This window comes from Orcinus orca, chromosome 15, assembly GCF_937001465.1.
Source record: "Orcinus orca chromosome 15, mOrcOrc1.1, whole genome shotgun sequence".
Taxonomy (NCBI): Eukaryota; Metazoa; Chordata; class Mammalia; order Artiodactyla; family Delphinidae; genus Orcinus; species Orcinus orca.
Window position 1 is genome coordinate 86,157,379 of NC_064573.1, and position 20,872 is coordinate 86,178,250.

The 20,872-nt window shown below is 46.8% G+C and overlaps 1 protein-coding gene across 1 annotated transcript in view; it reads left to right on the forward strand.

Annotated features, from left to right (window-relative positions):
- Positions 1 to 20,872, forward strand: part of TMEM132C (transmembrane protein 132C) — a 373,010-nt gene that overhangs the window by 298,013 nt on the left and 54,125 nt on the right. The window contains exon 4 of the mRNA XM_033440664.2: positions 486 to 669. Coding sequence (XP_033296555.2) covers positions 486 to 669 — 184 coding nt within the window. The remainder of the gene's footprint in view (positions 1 to 485; positions 670 to 20,872) is intronic.

Sequence of the window (20,872 nt, forward strand, 5' to 3'; positions counted from 1 at the left end):
GCTTGAGGGGAGTCTAGAAAGGTCATTTCATGCTTCTCAGCTTCTGTAGGAGGATAAGCTAGGAAGGGGTTGAAAGACGTTGATTTAGCTGCTTACAATATCTACCACACAAACGACACTGAACTTCAAGGGGGTCCACTGAGTTCCAAGGTCATCCAGGTCCATGGTGCCAGGGTGAGGCAAACGGGAGTAACTCACTGTCTGAAGAGCTGGTCAGAATCGGTCCAAGAGACCCATCAGCACAGACGCTGATGCTCAATGTTGAAGATTCTTCGGCCGCGTTCTTAACGTGTGGGCGCTCTTCCATCCCACTCGCCCAGGTCCCTACATTGTAGCTGCTGCCAAGTCCCAGGTGCTGTGCCTGAAAGGCATTTCCTTTGTCCTTACATTCTAGTTATAATCGTGAGGAGAATGGAGCAAAGGGATTGAATGTCCTTCCACCGAACCAAGTCAGCTTAAAGCTATTTTCCTCTGCTCTCTTCCAGAAGCAGCAGTTTATTCAATGAGGTTGTGCAGATGAACTTTGAAATCGCCAGCTTCAGCAGCCTGTCGGGGAGTCAGCCCATCACCTGGCAGGTGGAATACCCGCGGAGGGGCACCACGGACATCGCCGTGTCTGAGATCTTCATCAGCCAGAAAGACCTGGTTGGCATCGTGCCCTTGGCCATGGTAAGATCGGTGTGATCATGGATGCACGTGTGATCGTGTGTTCAGCTGTCTGACTGTACCCTGGTGTCCCTCGTCTCCTTCCCAGGATGTTTGCCGCAGTTGTTTCATGGGACGTTTGCATTCACAATTTCCCCTCTTCCTGGTCTTTGGAAGTTGCTGTCGTCGTTAATCCAGCCTGTCTCAAGTTCAGCTATTTTCATAGCAGCTTCATGACATTTGCCAAATTTATAGTATTTACTTACTTTCTCTTCTTGAAGTCTACTCCAGTTCTTTTTACTTCTGTTCCTTTCTTATAAGGAAGCTTGAGGTCACTATGTCTATTAAGATGGGTGTGGTATGTTGCTGCTACGGACAACCCCCAAATCTTAGGTGCCTAATGCCATCTAGGCTGTTCTTGCTTCTGCCACGTGGTTTAGATGGTAGGGGGCTCTGTTCCAGGCAGTCCCTCAGGGATCTAGACTGATGGATACGTCATCATCTTGGAGCTGGAACATCAGAAACACGTGGCCTTCTTGGTGGCAAAGACAGAGGAGCAGTCAGAGTGGCCCGCAAGCTCTTCTAAGCAATGGCGTGTAAATTACATAGGACACTTTCACACACATCCTTGGGCAGAAGGAGTCCTGTGGTCCCATCAGATTTCAAGAGGGCTGGGAAACATGGGTGCAGAGGAAAAGTTGGGTGACTACCCCAGTCTCTGCCTCACTACACAGTAAGTCAACATGTGATTGACACAAGTAGAACATGACACGAATAGAGTATACACAAACCCGTGTTACCAACTTCTAGCTAGACCCCGTGCAGCTGGAACTGAGAAGAGAAGAGGATGATAAGGGGCTAGACTGTAACTCTATCCTGTGGTCACTCACCACGTCTGCCAAGCCCTGGGACTATATTCTCCAGGACCTGCCTGTGCACAAGTGTTAAGTCCCCCTTAGGGAGATACATAGAGGGTGGCGTTTCAGAGGCACTGGAAGAGCGTTCTGAAGTATAGCTCCAGTGGTCTTTGCCAGGATTTGCCTTCAGAGACATGGAGCCTGACGTGGATATTCTAAAACTAATTTCAGTTCAGCTTTGGAATAAGCAGGCTTCATGGACACCGGGTTAAGAAATATATCAATTAGAAGTCTTTGAGTTCCATGTGACAGAAAACCCGACTCAAACTGGCTTAAGCACGATGAGAAGTAACCAGCTCACATATAACTTAAAAAGTCTAGAAGAGTGTTTCTCAAATGTTAATGTTCATATAGGTCACCTGACGATTCTTCTCAGGTGCAGGTTCTCGTTTAGGAGGTCTGTGTTGGGTATTTTTTAAAGCTCCTAAGTTACGCCGATGCCTCTAGACAGAGACAGCAGAGCGCAGGTTGAGTACCAAGGGTGCAGGTGTGCAAATGACGTGATCACGGAAGGTGGCTTCTCTCCCCCTCTCAGCTCTGTGCTCCTCTTGGCTAGAGTCACGGTACAGGAGGCTCTGTCCCCAAGGTGGCCCCTGGCAGTGCCACGCTGACATAGTCACAGCATCACATCCAGCAGGAAAAGAGTGAAAGACCATTGCCGATCACCCAGGAAAACTCCTAGGACTGGCTCTGATTGGGATTGATTGGCTTGGCTTGGGTCACGCGTCTAACCTGGGAAGCCAGTCACGGAAGCCAAAAGGACGTGATGCTCTGAATGGCCAGGCCTGGGGAACACCTCCCCCTGGAGCATGTCTGGGATCAGATGGAGGGCTGGTAGGCGTGGTGCAGGATGGGAAAATCTGATTCCACTGAAAGAGGGGCAATGGCTGCTAGTCAGACACAGCAACAAATGTCCACCGCAGGAGGTGTTAGGATTTATTAACACTCTGAGGTTAGAACATGACTTCTCTTGACTTTTCATGTCCTAGAAGAGGCCTCAACAATCTACAGCCCATGGGCCAGATTCAATCTGCTGCCTCTTTTGGTACACCATGCAAGCTAGGAATGGTTTTTGCATTTTCAAATAGCTACGTTTTGAACGGAGATATAAGTCGCTTCTTGATATGCTCAGTTTTGCCCCTTGGCTCACAAACCCTGAAATAATTTCTGTCTGGCCCTTTAGAGAGAAAGTTTGCAGACCTATGTCACAGGACCTCGACACCAGGTCTAGGGTGTAGGTGCCTAGTTCCCACGCTACCTATTTCAAAAAGATAAGTCCTGCAGATACTGTGAAAAGTAAAGTCATTGTAAGTATATGAGATATGATTTTGGCCACGCTCTTTGTTTTGGCCGTGCCCCGTGGCATGTGGGATCTTGTGGGATCGTAGTTCCCCGATCAGGGATCAAACCCATGCCCCCTGCTATTTGGAAACCCTGAGTCTTAACCCTTGGGCCACCAGGGAAGCCCCTGGCCATGCTTTTCAAGGGACTACAAGAAAGCCTTCTTTGAAGCAACGGTATCATCATTATTGTGCTTATTATGTTTTTGTAATAGCTTTAAGGTAAAGTGAAATGACGACTTATGTCACACCCAGAATCCTTTTGTGTGCAAATAACTGTAAATGAATTCACACTGGCTTCATCCGGAAGGTCACAGAGTGGCTGACTGCACGGAACAGAGCGAGGACTTCCGACGGCCGGATTTAAGAGCTCATGTGATGTCATCCTTTTGCTTCCCCTCGAATGTACAGTTTGACATCAACTCTGCAAAGTGACGTGGACAGTTAGGAACTACACTAGCGAGTAGACAACAAAAGAGGCAATTTGGAGGGATTTCTATTCTCTTATTTTCTGTATTTTCAAAGGTTTTTGTTGTTTCTTTTTTTCTGGAATGAGCTTTAGTACCTTGAGAAGCGGCCAAAACAGAAACTTTTATCGAAAGGAAGTAGCAAATGAAATGGCAGCTTGACTAGAAGATGAGAAATTTTTTAAAAAACTGAACAAGAGGCACATCTTTATGTTTACCTGTCAGCAGCCAGTGAGGCAACGGGTCAGTCTTTGAAAACAGTTAATTGCCCCAATCGTTGCTCGTTCTAAAGAAAAGCAAACTGCCCAAAGTAACATAGAGGATTCCCGAATAGGAAATGGGCCTCGTTGGGGGAAGTTCTCACCTTAAAATCAGGCCTTCTCAAACCCCTGCCTAAATCCAGGAAGAAAGCCATGACGCCACCCATGTGCTTCTCGGTGGCCTTCTGTCTCACGCAGCAGTACCTTCCAACTCCCAGTGAGTAAATGAGACGGAGGGAGCAGAGGACGGTACCCTCAACTCTCCAGCAGAGTGACCCTTCCAGGCGGGAGCCCCCTGGATCACACTGCCCGCCCCCAGCACCATCCTGGGTGGAGAACTCGGCCTCACAAAGCCATCATTTACCCACCCCGCCGTCAGACTTAACTCAGCGACAGGACCCTTTCCTTGCATGGAGGCAGGAAAGCTTCAGGGTCCAGCTCCTTGGCCTTCAAGCATCTCCCAGCCCGCCAGTCCTCAGCCCCTGCCCTCAAGGTGCCCACATCAGCTGGGGGGGAAGAGAGGGAGGGGTCTGGCCGCTGGGACCAGGACGGAAGGCTGGTCCAGGGCAGCCTGGGGCCAGCACAGACTAGGAGACGAAGCAGCAACTTTAGCGCTTGGCCTTCAGTTCTTCTTTGACATAAGAGAAAAGTATTCACATCACTAGTTGAGACCCGATGAGAGTGTCACATGAGACCTCCACGTGACAGTTTCTGCAGGTTGGCGGCAGGGATGCGGGGATGCTGGTCTCTTTTCAAGAATAAAGACGTGCAGAATCCACTCAACCTCACCCTGAGCTCTTACGACGTGCAGGCACTGTGGGTGCACGTTGTGTTCCATCGGAGGAGTCAGCAGTAAACTAACAGGGCTTCCCCTCAGGGGCAGGGGGATGTGGGAGGCAGACAGACAGCAGATAGGAAGCTATTTCTTACGCTAAGACCAGGTCATGATAAGGTGCTTCCACGAAGACGAATAACGCGGGACGAGGGGATGGCGTGTAACCGGTTCCCAGTTCTGTTCATGTCTCAGAGCTTCTCCCTGCAGTTTATTTAAAAATAAAACGGTAGGGGAGTTTCCTGGCAGTCCATTGGTTAGGACTCCGCAATCTCACTGCCGAGGGCCCGGGTTCGATCCCACAAGACGCATGCCACGCGGCGAGGCCAAAAAAAAAAAAATTAAAATGAGGTCCAACATCCAGTGACTGGCGTCCTTACAAGGAGAGCTCAATTTGGATATCTGGAGGAGACCACAGGGAGGAAGGCCGTTTGGGGACGGCGGCAGAGCTTGGGGAGATGCACGTACAAGCCAAGGAAAGCAAAACTTGCCAGTAACCTACAGAATCTAGAACAGAGGCAAGGACGGCTCTCCCCTAGCGCCTTCAGAGGCAGCCCGGCCCGAGGGACACCTTGATTTTGGACTTAGGGTCTGCAGAATCACAAGAGAATGAATTGCTGTCGTTTGAAGCCACCCAGTTTGTGGTACTTCGTTACGGCAGTTCTGGAACACGGCTGCACCCCTATGCCTCCCCCTCTTGCTGCACCCCTGTCCCACCCCCGGCCCCATCTTGCCGCACGTTCGCCAGGGGCATGGTCCTCTCTGCGTACAGCTCCTGTCCTGTCAAAGAGGCTGTTTTCCGTGGTCCTCCTCCCTCTGGGTACCAGCAACTGGGCTGCTTGCCTCAGGCTCCCAGCTGAGATGGACATCTGGGTATTGCACCGTCCCTGGCTGTTTCCTTTGATCCTGCCCACAGCTCTGTCATCACACACTCTCCAGTTCAACTCCTTTGAGTGGACCTTCTGTTTCCAGCCAGGATGCTGAGGGATACCGAGGGGTACGTGCTTCCGACTCTCCTTCCCAGAGGACACATCACAACTGTCCTCAGTCTGTGAGGGGAGAGGTTAAGGGATCTCACTGGGCTATCTGAACCCCGTGGCCGGATATTTCTACCCAGCAGTATCCCGTGGTTACTTCTCTGCATCCTTTGTTGTTGCTAAATTCAGAGAACCAGACTGGGGAACGGAACGTGCATTCGCACGCCTGTGGCATTGCAGAGATGCCCTTGGACCCCCTGTCAATCTACAAGTGATGGATGACTTAACTTGGCTTTGAAGTCCGTGGGGAAGCGTGTTGGCAATATCCTGTGTTAGAGAAAGGCAAATACAGGCATTTCAGAGAATCGAGGGACATCTCCTTTGACAGGGGTGGAATAATATTATTTTTAAAGGGACAATGAAAAGATAATGTTTTCTGATTTTCCCAAAGCACCCTGTTCTCCACGCTCCTTCTCCAACTTGAAGATTTTACATTTGTAATTCTCTAGGAGTATTTCAAGGATGGCTTTGATGCTCTCGGCAATTGAAAAATGTTTGCGCAGTTGAAAAATAACTATATGGGCAGCATAAGTGTTTTCCTTGCCACAGCTGGAGATTTTCTTTGGAATTCAATTTAAAAATGTCCCTCTCTCCAACTAACCAGCCCAGATTTGTGTCTAAAAAGCTGATCTATGACTCATCAGAAGCTGTTTTGACTTGGTGGCAATGGTTTCAAGGTTGCTGATCAGTTATCCAATTAATGGTACCTTATTCACTGCCTGCCACAAAGAAAATACTCCAAAAATGTGATTATGATTGTCATTCATGTTTTCACCATCATTACGTGATCTTGGGTTTCCCCATCAGTAAAAGGAAGGGGTGGGGGGATGAGCAATGGCTCAGGTCTTTCCCAAGTTTATACTTTCATTATTTTACTTACATTGCGTAGAAAGTAAAAACTGCTCTGATTTTAAAGATTATATTACTTCACTGGGGATGAGAGATGGAGATGGAGAAAAAAAGTGATTCTAACATAGGAAAATTAGCGGGAGGGACTCACAGGCTAAGCGCTGTCTTCTTCCTCACCCTGAATGTCAGTCGGAGCCCACGTACTATAAGAGGGGACCCCAGGAGAGAAAACCGCATGCACCGTGGCACAATTAACTGCCAACCCTTAGCACACCAACTTCTCACTTTTTACGATGTCCAGACACCACTGAGTTTATCCTTTACTTAATATTTTCTCTAATAGAGAACAGTATAGGAATTGGGAGCCAACTATGTTGGCGTAAGTCCTAGCTCTTCCTCTGAATGGCTGTGTGACCTTGGACAAGTGGCTTGACCTCTCTGTGCCTCATCTGTAGAGTGGGAATAGAAATAATACCAGACTCGTAGGACTGTTTTGAGAACTAAATGTACTCAGAATTCCTTGCCTGGCACTGGTAAGCCTTCAGGAAATGCTAGCTCTTTTACCTTAAGTTGTTCCATGTTAAACTTCTAATTATATTTAAAAGGAAATGCTACTTCAGTAGGTATACTTCAGTAGGTATTGAATCAGTTGTTTATAAATCCCCTAAAGACATGATGTTAGTATAGAAATGTTCACCCATGTGTAGTCAGAATCACCTTGGATGGGGGAGGGGACACCCCAGGGGAATCTGTCCGCAGCCCGAGTGACCCCAAAACCCCACGTTCCCAGCGAGAATGCGGTCACCCACCTCACGACCCCACGTTCCCGCTGGAATGTCAGAAAAACAGTCCTGGGAGAGAGTGGCGAGAGGATGGGAAGTGGCAGATGACCAGGACGTAAAAATGCCACAGCACGCCTGAAGGGGTCTTTAGTCCCTTTGGGAATCACAGAGACCTCAGGCAGGTCTGTGAACTTGAACGGGAAAAATTCCACCTCCACGTTCACTAACAACCTCTAACCAAAACTCAGCATTTCCGCCCATTATGAACAGAGATCCCCCAAAGTATTAGCAGCCACCACTGCACTCGTTTCACAGATTTCCATACATATTACTGGCGATCCAGACACCCTGAAATACCATTTCTACTTTTCACTAGTTGGAAATTATGGTCACTTTACACCCAGTCCTAGATCTTATTTTGAGGTGCACTAACACAGAAGCACATGCATGACTCTAGTTCAGATATTCTTTATATTTTGATACCTGTATTTCAGCACAATTGGCTTCCTTTGCAAGCCTACGTATTTTATTTTATTCATTTAAAGACTTTATTCTTTTTAAATTAATTTTTATTGGAGTATAGTTGATTTACAATGTTGTGTTAGTTTCTGCTGTACAGCAAAGTGAAACAGTTACATATATACATATATCCACTCTTTTTTAGATTCTTTTCCCATATAGGTCATTACAGAGTATTGAGTCGAGTTCCCTGTGCTATACAGTAGGTCCTTATTAGTTATCTATTTTATATATAGCTGTGTGTATGTGTCAGTTCAAATCTCCCAATTTATTCCTTCCCCCTTCTTCCCCCTTTGGTAACCATAAGTTTGTTTTCTACATCTGTGAGTCTGTTTCTATTTTGTAAATAAGTTCATTTGTACCATACCTTTAGATTCCACATGTAAGTTATATCATATGATAGTTGTCTTTCTCTGTCTGACTTACTTCACTTAGTATGATCATCTCTAGGTCCATCCATGTTGCTGCAAATGGCATTATTTCGTTCTTTTTTATGGCTGAGTAGTATTCCATTGCCTATACGTACCACATCTCCTGTATCCATTCAAGTGTCGATGGACACTTACGTTGCTTCCATGTCTTGGCTACTGTGAATAGTGCTGGGGTGCATGTATCTTTTTAATTATAAAGACTTTATTCTGAGAAGGATTCTTAGGCTTCACCAGCCAGTGAGACATGCGCATGACACAAAAAAGACTAAGAGCTGTGGCCGCAGAGAATTAAACCCTCACCCCACGCCCTCCGTCACCCCAGCCTGTGGGGAGAGGGCGATGCCACAGTGAACCTCTCCTTATAAAGCACCTACTGTGTGCCAGGTGCGGTTTGAGGTGCTGCCCAGCGCCTCCACGTCCTTGCTGAGTCCTCCCCCTGCAAGTCTCCCCGCCACGCCTGGTTCCTGCAGACTCAGCCCATGAGGGTCCCCCTCCCCCCATAGCATCCACAGCTGTCTCCTGACACCCCGTGCTGTTGTGCTACTATATCTTAGTCTCCTCATAGCTGAGGAAATTCCTCTTTTATCATTCCCCGACATTCTCTTTTTTACGTTTTTATTTATTTTTTTAATTAATTAATTTTTTAATTGATCTTTGGCTACGTTGGGTCTTCGTTGCGGTGCACGGGCTTCTCATTGCGGTGGCTTCTCTTGTGGCGGAGCACGGGCTCTAGGCGCACGGGCTTCAGTAGTTGTGGCATGCGGGCTCAGTAGTTGTGGCTCGCAGGCTATAGAGCGCAGCCTCAGTAGCTGTGACACACAGGCTTAGCTGCTCCACGGCATGTGGGATCTTCTCGGACCAGGGCTCGAACCCATGTCCCCTGCATTGGCAGGTGGATTCTTAACCACTGTGCCACCAGGGAAGTCCCACGTTTTTATTTGGTTACATATTTATTGCCTGCTTCCACCAGCCCTCCCCCAATCTGGAAGGTTGGCTCCGTGACAGCTGGGATTTCGTCTCTATTTCATTTCGGCCTAGAGTCCCTTACCGTCCATTTGTTCCATCTTCCATCAAATATTGTCTGCTGGCCGGCTGTGCACCAGGCTGGGGAAACAGCAAAGAACAGGCCCTATCCCCGTGTGCAGCCTCCCATACATTATCCTGCGATGTCCGCTTTGAAAGTCCCCTCTGCGTCTGGGGCCCTTGTTCCCTCCCGCTGCCTCTCACCTAAGACGGCGGGTTCTGAGATGCAGACGCACTCCCGCAGCACCGCCGTCTGCTGAGCCCCAGCGGTTGCCAGCCGAGAAGACAGATCTTCACATCCAGAGGATGCTGGATCCTGGTCAGTTCCATGGGAAGGAAGTCAAGAACGGCCTGGAAACCACTGGGCAGGATAAGTCAGCCTCTTAAAGCCTCCAGGTGGCCGGTGAGATGCTACAGCAGGAACAACGCATTGTGGGCGCAGAATTCTACCCCCCTGCCGGTTGCCCTAACGCCTGCCACACACTCTGATGTGGCACCTGCCCATCTGGGTTGTGTTTGTCACAAACAGGTCTCAGAGGTTGTGGCATCTCCCTGCCTTACAGCCACAGGCTCATCCGAGCCACCGTCATCTCCCTGCTGCCATCCTGACCCCTGACAGCTCATTCCTCATGTTGAGAACCTGACCAGGTCTCTCTCCTCCAGAATGGCACTCCTCTGATAACTCCCCTTGCAAAAGAAGGAAAGACGGAGAGAGAGAGAAAGAGGAAGAAAGGAAGGAGGGAGGGAAGGAGGGAGGAAGGAAGGAAGAAAGAATGAAGTACAGTGGGACTCACCAGGGCCTAGGCAGCCCTGAATGTCTGGCCCACAGCTGCTCTCTGACCTCGTGATCTTCCTCGCCTCCCCTTCCACTGCATTCCAGCCCCAGGGCCTTTGCACTTGCTGCTTCCTGTGTCTGGAACCTCTCCTCCAGATTCCATACTGCATTTTCCCCATGTTATACAGATCCCTGCTGAAATCTTCTCAGACTGCTTTCAGTGACCTCATCTTCTCACAGCCCAGTCACCCTATCTGCCCTGACTGCCTCGATTTTCTTTCATAGCAGGACAGAAAGTCGCCTGTTTATTTATGTGTTCATTGTCTGAATTTCCCCACTGGCATGTCAACTCCAGGAGGGAAGCGACCGCTCTATCAATAGCATCTAGAACAACGCCTCGCACACAGTAGGTGCTTAATAAGGAACTGTAGATTGAATGAATGAATAAATGACCCACCGTATCTGTCCTCGAACTGAGAGACTCCTGTCTCTTCCATCGTTTGATCACCAGCCCCTGGCACTGCTCCTGCCAGAAGGACGTTGCTCCAAAATACTTGTTGCCAGAATTTCTCCAGCTGAAAGGAAGATGTATGATTCTTACTGTTTTCTGTGTGGTTAGCGGTGCCAAGGCTAACATTCAATAATTGTCAGCCTTTCTTCTGCCGCCCCATAATTATGTCGGCATTTGAAACCGGTTAGAGCATTCATCTAGGAATGAATTTACAATTCATTTTCAGTAATTGTCCCACAGGAGGAAAAAGGAAATATTTTGGAGGAAAAAACAGAAGATGTGTCTGTGCGGACGTAATGAATTCTCTGGAGCCATTTCAATCCCTTTTACAAATAGACTTTGTATTTAGACCTGTTTTACAGCATCATCCACTCATTTTTTTTCAGATGAGAAGAGAGTTCAAGGGCTACGCAGGGTCTTTTGTCCAGCTTTTGTTCATAAACCTTAAGACTTTAAAAGCAAGTCGTGGACTGAGAAAGGAGTGCAGATTGCGCTATTTAGGCGATTCTCAAACTTCTGAATGGTCAACGTCACCTGGGGGCTTGTTAAAACCCCAGTGACTGGGGGCTGCGTTGCCAGCCCCGCCAGCCCCACCCCAGTGATTCTGGCTCTGTAGATGGCGGGTGGCGCCCAGGGATTTGAATCTCTGGCCATTTCCTGGTGACAGTGATGCTGCTGGTTCAGGGACCCCTCTCCCGGATCAAAGGCTCCCCCCTCCCTGCTCGGTTTTCCCTTTGCAACATCCACCTCTACCCAACATGAGGTTCTGTGTGATGTTTTTTGACTCTAAGTGACCCATCTCCCCTCTGGCCAGGCATGTTCGTGTGGGCATGTTCTTGGACTTGTCCGTGGCTGTGTCTTCAACTTCCAGAATGATACTCGGCACCTAGAGATGTTCAACAAATATCCCCATTGAGTTAATGAGTTCTAACAATGTATATACCTTCTGCACATTCCTAAACGTTATTCATTTCAGTTATACTCTAAGAAGGAGGAAAGAGACATGTTTAGAAACTTAGAAGGCAGTGTTGTCCAGTGGAACTTTCTGTAGCAAGGTTGCATAGCTGCACTGTCCCATACGGGTACCACCAGCTACATGGGGTCATTGAGAACTTCAGAGGAATTTAACTTTTAACTTCACCTAAATGTAATTCATTGTAATGTAAACAGCCACATGTGGCCAGTAGCCCCTTTATTAGGTGGAGCGGTGATACAGAGGGATGGTAATGAAGGTGACCGAGTGGGAAATGTAGGTCCAGATTCTGCCCCAGCCCTGCTGTGAGTCCAAGCCTGTCCATCATTCCTCGTCTGTTCAGCCCTCACTGTAGTTCCTATGGGACTGTCCAGTGATTGGGCTGCATTTTTTTTCATACTGTATGTGATCTGGTATGTTAAATGTAGAAAGAAAAAGCATGATGGAAGATCTTTGAATTCCTTGTGTTTTATCAACTCAGTTTTGGAGCAGGTGTCAAGAAACGAGCTCAACTGGCTTAATCCAAAAGGAGGATTAATCACTGTTGTCCAAGGGCTTCAGGCACTGTTGGATCCAGGCACTCAAACAACATTTCCATCCATTTGTCTTTTTTTCTAAGCTCTGCTTTTCCGTTTGCAGACTTCCTTTTCAGGCAGGGTTTCCCAAAGGTAGCTGCGGGCTTCCACCCAAGTAATTTAGCATTCCCAGGAGAAAGTCTGCCTTTTCCCCAAGAGTTCCAACAGAAGTCTCAGACCTCACCCTGAGTCTAGCTTATCTGGGCATCCCATTTTTGAGGCAACCGTACTGATTACGATTGGCCTAGCATGGTGTGTGTACCCCAGATACAGGCCAGGTCCAAAAAGAACCACAAAGAGTTTCCAAAACTTGAGTTTCCAAAACTTCCAGTTTTAATTTCTAATACAATAAATGTCAATCAGCACAACCTATATAGGCAAAAGCTCTTTAGGGCCCTCAATAATTTTTAAGACTGTAAAGGGATCCCAAGACCAAACTGTTTGAGGACCTCTGACTTTGTGAGGACGGCTGGGAGAAATGGATACTAGTAATAAAAAGAGACGTTTAGGGAGAGTCGGATCCCAGATTTAGTCTTCCTGACCAAACAGTTCTTTACAAACGTGTGAGTTAACTATGAACACGGATTTTTATTCATTATTTACCTTTCCAACTAAAATCCTCTTCACGTGACCTTCCCTCCAGAAAAATCCGGGATTAATAATTAATATTCTCAAGGCAATGGGAGAACAGCAAAGGGCAGATGTCAGTTTACCTGTAGCAGTGGTTTCGCGTACAGAATGCCCTATTGGTTCATTCATTGAAGACACATTTATTGGATGTGCACAATATACCAGGCTAAAGTTCTAGATTTGGAGTTTAAGAACTGAACCAAATAATCAAGGGTCCTGCTTACATGCTACATGAATCAACATGCCCTTCATTAATGAAATCGAAAAGTAAAGAGGCTGCATTTAGAAACCAGTGTTCTCTGTTTTTGGAGAGATGGCTGTGAAAATACGTATGTGCTTCCTCTTCGTAATCCATGATGTCCTAAGGGAAGGTCCAAACCACTGGCCCAAGCAGAGTCTTCATGCAAATTAGAAAGAGGCGCCTTGCATAAGACACTTGACTTCCCTCTGTTTTGCAGAACACCTCCAGAAGCAAGCCCTTGTGCAGTGCGAAGCCTGTGCAACTGTACTTGGCAGCCCTGCTGCCTGAACTTATCTGCAAACCAAGTAAAACCCACTTTCCTTAGTTGCAAGGAAAGAGATGCTATCTGTTGTTCATTCTTTTGGCAGTTTTCCGTTCACCCTCATTTTAGGCTTTAGCACCGAACTAAGGACTTATTTCTGCCTTGCCTGTGCCAGAGTCTAAAGTGACTTTCATCTGTGGCTCAAGGTTCTTGGTGCCCCTCTTACTTCCTTTCCTTCCAAAGGGGCCTTGAAAAGGGGGGATTTATAAGAAAACTAGTATGTGAGCAGTATATAATTCCTTTTCCAATGACTACCGTCTGGTAGTCATAGCCACTGAAACTGTCCTCACTCTTTTTGATAAATGCTGGGTCGGGCGGGTGTACATATCACCCACAAAAAGGGAGAAATGATCTAGTTACTCAGAGCAAGAATTTTCCATCACTCACTGTCATCAGACCTAAAATTCACTTACGAATGTGAGTATTATCTCAGATACCTGCTTGCATAATATTAAGAGGTTCTAAATAACAAATTTTCTAAGATACTGCATTGTGTCCTGTAATGGAAGAAAAAAAAACAGTTTTCCAAATGCTTACAGAATCCCTGCTGTGCTCAAGTGCAGAAATCACTGAAGCCCAAGTCCCTGCATACTAAAAGCTCTTGAAAGTAAAAATGAAAGGAATTGTTAATGGAATTTCATTTTCAAGAACCTTAGCTGGGTGCAGATTTGAATGAGAATTAATCTTGGTATTTTGCTTTATAAATTAATATAAGAACGGCTGGATGAAATGAGATTTTTTTCTTTGTCTCCATCTGGATGTTGTCACGGAGTTTAAAAAGGTCAAAATCAGCACATTCATTTATTTTATTGAAAGTGTTCCCTTTGCCTTCCAAACACACATCTGGGAGCATTCCAGTTTTCCCTAGGAGGGGCCACCTGCTACCAGGTTACACAGGAAGCCCCGAAACTGATCTCCATTAACTAAAAGCAGCCTGCAGTGAAGCTATAATCCCTCGGGGCTGCGGCAGAAAATTCTAAGAGCTCTTGGTAATTTGTGATTCTGTTTCCGAATCTAAAGAGAACTTCTGAGGAGCCATGGCTGACCAAGTGGACGTCATTTACATGGTGCACACTCCCGCCATGCCACCTCCTTGCCCCAAATCCTGGCCTGAGTGGGAGCTGCCCCTTGCCCACATATCGTGGGAAGGCTCCAAGCTTAGGACAAAAGTACTACATGTTGCACACTGTACGTTTAAGGACCCCAGAAGGTGGGTCCAGCCACCTCCTGAAGCCCCCTCCCTGAACCTCCTTATCTCAGCTCCATTATTCCTCTTGCCCAGGGTGGTTGATGATTCTTTTTCCCTCTAACCAATCCAGAATCTAAGAGACTGGTTAAGAGGCTGTAGCTATAGTCTAAGGTATTTTTCTTTTACCATAACCTTTTGCAAATTACACTTGCTAACTCATTTTTAAGGTGTCGCCCCCGTACCCACCTTCCTACCATACAATCCTGCTTCTGGGAGACCCAGCAAACAAAATAATGCCTCTCTGGATACAAACATCCAGTTGGCTCCCACATTTGGGGCAGGTGGAAATTCCCGGAACAGGACTGCCAAATGCACTGTGAATGTTGGTCTTTCCGTGACCTGATTTCTCGGCAGGCTTCCGTGTCGAGGTAGGGACTCTGGAACTTTGGGAATCAGCAAACAAAAATGTCACCCATAATTTGGGGGCTGACACCATGGGAAATATGAGAGCGCCTTCTTTATCTGCAACATCTCCAGAAGTTTCTAGTTTCACGCAGGAGGCCTGATTTGGGTTGTTTTATCCTCAGTTCTGCAAAGAACTGGACTGGATGCCTTTCTTGGTTCTGTGAGTGGCCAAAGGCTAGACAGTGGGTCGTAACCCCCTTCCCTGACATCTGCTCAGCACTCTGTAGTTTGTAAAAGACTTTCCCATATTTGGTCTTGTTTTATGTTCATGAGTGTCATTCATGGAGAAGCCTCCTTGGAGGCAAACATCACCAGTATCCCTCTGAAAATGTGGTTGTGTCATCCTGGGGAGCCTAACCCAAGAGTCAGAGGCAAAAATCAGCAAAAATTTCCAGAAATTAGAGCTTCCCTGATGTGGTGAATCTGTGAAATCCAAGTTTGCTGAATCACATTGAGATTCATTTCCATGATGATAGTAGTTAACAGTTACTGAGCGCTGGCCCTGTGCTAAGTGCTTCATATTCGTTGTTTCATGCAATCCTTAGAGCAGCTGCTTCAGCAGTGTCTGGAGCCTGTATTGTCTTCAGTTCATGGGTGAGGGCACTGAGGCCTGTGGTGTAGCTAATATTCCTACAGTTACATGGCTTGGGAATGGTGCAAAACGGGTTTGAACCCATAGCTAACTCCAGTGTCTCTTTTCTTGATTTTCACACTTCATACTGGAAAAGATCTATGGTAGAAGGGTGCAGAGGAGGAGGTGAATGATGATGAAGCTGTTGATGATAGTGGTGGTGATGGTGATGACGATGATAGCAATGGTGAGTGTGATGATGGTGATGATGAACATGGTGATGGTGAGGCTGAGGGTGATGGTGATGGTGGTGATGATGGTGATGGTGGTGATGATGATGGTGATGGTGGTGATGATGATGGTGATGATGAAGGTGATGGTGATGATGATGGGGATGGTGATGGTGGTGATGATGAAGGTGATGATGATGGTGATGGTGATGATGATGGTGATGATGAAGGTGATGGTGATGATGATGGTGATGGTGATGATGGTGGTGATGATGATGGTGGTGATGATGGTGATGATGAAGGTGATGGTGATGATGATGGTGATGGTGATGATGGTGGTGATGATGATGGTGGTGATGGTGGTGATGATGGTGATGGTGATGGTGGTGGTGATGATGATGGTGATGGTGGTGGTGATGGTGGTGGTGGTGGTGATGGTGAGGATGATAGTGATGATGGTGGTGATGATGGTGGTGATGGTGATGATGGTGGTGGTGGTGGTGGTGATGGTGATGGTGAGGATGATGGTGATGATGGTGGTGATGATGATGGTGGTGATGGTGATGATGGTGATGATGATGGTGATGGTGGTGATGATGGTGATGATGATGGTGATGGTGGTGATGATGGTGATGATGATGGTGATGATGATTGTTATGGTGATGGTGGTGATGATGATGGTGATGATGGTGGTGGTGATGATGGTGATGATGAAGGTGATGGTGATGATGGTGGTGATGATGATGGTGATGGTGATGATGGTGATGGTGATGGTGATAATGATGGTGATGATGATTGTTATGGTGATGATGGTGGTGGTGATGATGGTGATGATGGTGATGATGGTGGTGGTGATGGTGATGATGAAGGTGATGATGGTGATGGTGATGATGGTGATGATGAACATGGTGATGGTGAGGCTGAGGGTGATGGTGATGATGGTGGTGATGATGAAGTGATGATGGTGATGATGATGGTGATGGTGGTGATGGTGATGATGGTGATGATGAAGGTGATGGTGGTGATGGTGATGGTGATGATGATGGTGATGAAGGTGATGGTGGTGGTGATGATGGTGGTGATGGTGGTGATGATGGTGATGATGAAGGTGATGGTGGTGGTGATGATGGTGATGGTGATGATGAAGGTGATGATGGTGGTGATGATGGTGATGATGGTGATGGTGATGATGGTGATGATGATGGTGATGGTTGTGATGATGGTGATGATGGTGATGATGATGGTGATGATTGTTATGGTGATGGTGGTGATGATGATGGTGATGATGGTGGTGATGATGATGGTGATGATGGTGATGGTGGTGATGGTGATGGTGGTGATGGTGATGATGGTGATGGTGATGATGATTGTGATGGTGATGATGATGATGAGGGTGATAATGGTGATAATGATGATGGACACGAGGATGGTGATGATATGATGATGGTGATGGTGATACTGGTGATGATGGTAATGATATAATGATGATGTTGATGGTGGTGATGATGATGATAATGATTATGATGGTGATGGTGATGATGATGATGGTGATGCTGATGATATTGGTGATGAGAATGGTCTTGGTAATAATGGTGATATTGTCTTTGAGAACAGCCAAAAGTCAAATCTGATGAATGAGCAAGTTGGAGAAAGAGAATGGTGTCTTTGATTCAAAATGAGGTGTCAATAAATGGAAGAGATTTACTTCTTTCTTTTCTTGTGTCCATAACTTCGCTCTAAGAGTAGTTCCCAAGGGTGAGCAGTCACAGTATCCCAGACATGGGCACCTCACGGGAATAGACTGGCCTCCCAGTGTGGTGACCAACCGTCCCAGTTTGCCCAGAACTGAGAAGGTTCCCAGGATATGGGATTTTCAGTTTTAAAACTGGGACAGTCTGGGCAAACCAGGGTGAGTTGCTTACTCTTCTTCCCAAATTGATTTTGGGGTTACAAACAGTGGTGTGTGTGGTCCACTGTAGTTATTTTAGGACCATCTTTTTGCTTCATAAGCAGAGACCCTAAACTGGAAGAAGTCCTGTGTCTGAATGCAGCCTGAAGATGAGTTTTGTTTGTTGTCCATGTATATCAATTGAGAGATTTCACACAAACAAATCCAGTATCTTGACTTCTCTTGAAAGAATCAGAAGATCAGGGAGTCTTCTGGCCCAAATTCTTATCAGGCAGCAACCAGTGGAATCCTTTGGACCAGCACGAACTAGGGTTCGTAATAGTTTCTACCAAATCTGTTTCACACATTTGTTTTGCCTGCCCAAACTCTGTAGGCATCTCAGTTGAAATAATGCATGTAATTTGCACAGTGCTAGGCACTTAGGAAGTACTTGGCTATTTTAGTTTATGATTCCTGCTTAGGAGTTACACCTCTCAACTCAAGAATACCACAGTCTTTCAGCAATAAAAAGGAATGAAGTGTGATGCATATTACAGAACAGATGAACCTTGAAAGCATCACGCTAAGTGAAAAAACCAGCCACGAAGGACTACACATTATAAAACTTCATTTCTATGAAATGTCAGAATAGGTAAATCCGTAGAGTGGGAAGGTAACTTTATGGCTGCCCGGACTGGGAGGGATCAGGGGTGGGCAGCTTAGACATACAGTTTCTTTTTAGGGTGATGAAAAGGTCTAAAATTGATTGTGGCAATGGTAGCACCATTCTACGAATCTACTAGACATCGTTGGGTTATACACTTCAAATGGGTGAATGGTAGGGCATGTGAACTATATCCCAAAGAGCCGGGGTTTTTTTTAAGTGCTGCAGCCTAGCTCAGCTCCAAGTGCAAATACTGCACCCCTCTGAGGTCCTAAGGCTGGAGGGATGAAGAGAGACACAGAAGGCTTGGGGGAAGCAGGGGGCTCGAACCAGTCCCTGGTGGGGTCGCAGACTTTAGAGACAAACAGTCCGGGTTTGAGTCATGACACCCGGGACCACCAGTCCATCCTGGCACCAGGGTCCTCCCTTTCTTCAGCCACGTTTCAGCACCAGTGCAGCCGGCGTGCTGGGTCCCCCTTCACACGACTAGTTCCAGCCTCAGGCCTTTGTCTGCACCATTGTCCCCTTGTGGGCGCATCTTCTGTCACTTTCCTCACTGATCCCCACCACAGTCTCCTTCGATAATAATAATAAACCAGTAATTACAGACATGTCCTCCCAAGTGTCCCTGTGTGATGGGTGCTGGGCTGGATATGTCCAAGTCCTACCCCCTGGTAACGATGAAGGTGACCTGAATCGAAAATGGGGTCTTTGCAGATGCGGTTAAGGTAAGGATCAAGCTGAGATCGTGGTGGATCAGGGTGGCCCTAAATCCAGCCAGAGAGTCCTTATAAGAGATGGAAAAGGAGACACAGAGACACAGAAGAAGGCCATGTGAATTGGAGGCAAAGAGGGAGGGATGCGGCCCCGAGCCAAGGAACGCCAGGGGCGTGGCCATCACCAGGAGCCGGAAGAGGCAGGAGGGATGCTCCTCTAGAGCCTTAGGAGGGAGCACGACCCTGGCGACACCTTGATTTCAGACTCCGGCCTCCAGAACCGTGAGAGAATACATGTCTGTCGTTTAAAGCCACCAAGTTTGTGATGCTCTGTAAGAGCTGCCACAGGAAACTAAGACAGGATGGTACTATTATTATCGCCTTTTTAAAGAGGAGGAAGCTGAGGCCCAGAAAGGTTAAGTGGTTTGCCAAGGACACACAGCTTATGCGTGGCAGGCCGTGCATTTGAATCAGGGGGTTTGTGCCGTTACCTTGTCCATCCCACCCCCTGGCACAGCTGGGCAGAGACCCAGGAAGGGTTTCAGCGAGCATTTGACAAACAGGGGGCAGCGTTTGACATTCGATTGTCTGAAGGCTCTCCATCCTTGTGACTGTAATTATCTCTCACTGACCCTCAGAGAAGCCTTCTTCCTTGAATTTCCCAGAAAAACCACAAAGGCGACAAACTAGCTCTCGTTCCCTTAATCACTTGAAAGAAGGAGGCAAGATCTCTTTTCTCCCCAGGCTCTTATTTATCCAATATGTCAGGAACTCCGCCTGGGACACGGGATTCTTACGACCAGATTACCGCTTACACTTCGCGAGATGAAATCTACAAAGCTGAGGGAAAGCAGAGGAACCTGGAACATTTCTCCACTAATTTGCAAAAGGTCTGCCTTAATCGGAAGGATTAGCGCAGGGGCAGTTCAGGGAGCCTCTTGGCTACTGCTGTCTGATTGTACCCTTTTGATATGGACCTCACATTCTCCTGGATTCTCCCAGACTCCTCAGCAGACACGCTCGTTAATGATTAAGGCGGAGGTAATGAAACCTCGGCTGAGGGACTCGGCTAACCCAGGGCAGAGAGAAACCACCCAGCCGACAGCTGCAGTGCACGTGCCCAGCCGACAGCATCCGAAGCCTGCATTTGGTGCCCTTATCTCATAATTCAGACACTGTATTTGCTGGTAGAGACAAAAGGCAGATTTTTTTTAAATCCCAATTTTACAAGGAAACTTGAAATAGGGAATGTGAAATACTTCTAATTTTATATATATGTGTATGTGTGTTGATAATGAATTTAAATGGTTGTTATCATAATATATATATACATATATATATATATATGTATATATATATTTTATTATTATTTTTTTTGGCTGCGTGACTTGTGGGATCTTAGTTCCCGACCCGGGATCGAACCCAGACCCTCGGCAGTGAGAGCACGGAGTCCTAACCGCTGGACCCCCAGGGAATTCCTTCATAAAACATATTGTTATGTTTGCTGCTTCTAACTACCCTTCTCATTTTCTTCGGTTTTTTTTTTCGGTTGGTGATGGGCCCAAATGCCTCCTTGCTGTCTATCTGATTCCTTCCAAATCCTCTTCAACATACAGATTAAATTTGATGCTCGAGCGATGGTTCAGTGACTGTAGCCAAGACTTACCATAGTTATTCATTTAATTCTGAAGTGTTAGGGGAATTTAAATGCTTGATGGAATTAGTCATTGGGAAATGCAAATTAAAGCACAGTTTACGCTCACTAGGATAGCTGAAATCAAAAAGACGGATAATACCAAGTGTCAGCATGGGTATGGGGAAACACATCTGTCTGTATCGGTGGTGGGAATGTAAAACGGTAAACCATTGGTAGAAAACAGTTGAGCAGTTTAGTAATGCATTAAAGGTTCACTTGCCGTACAACCCAGTGACGCTGCTCTCAGGGGTCTAGAGAAATGAAAACACCTGCTCACATGGAGACAGGTGGGCAAACATTATGACACAACACAACCCATCATCG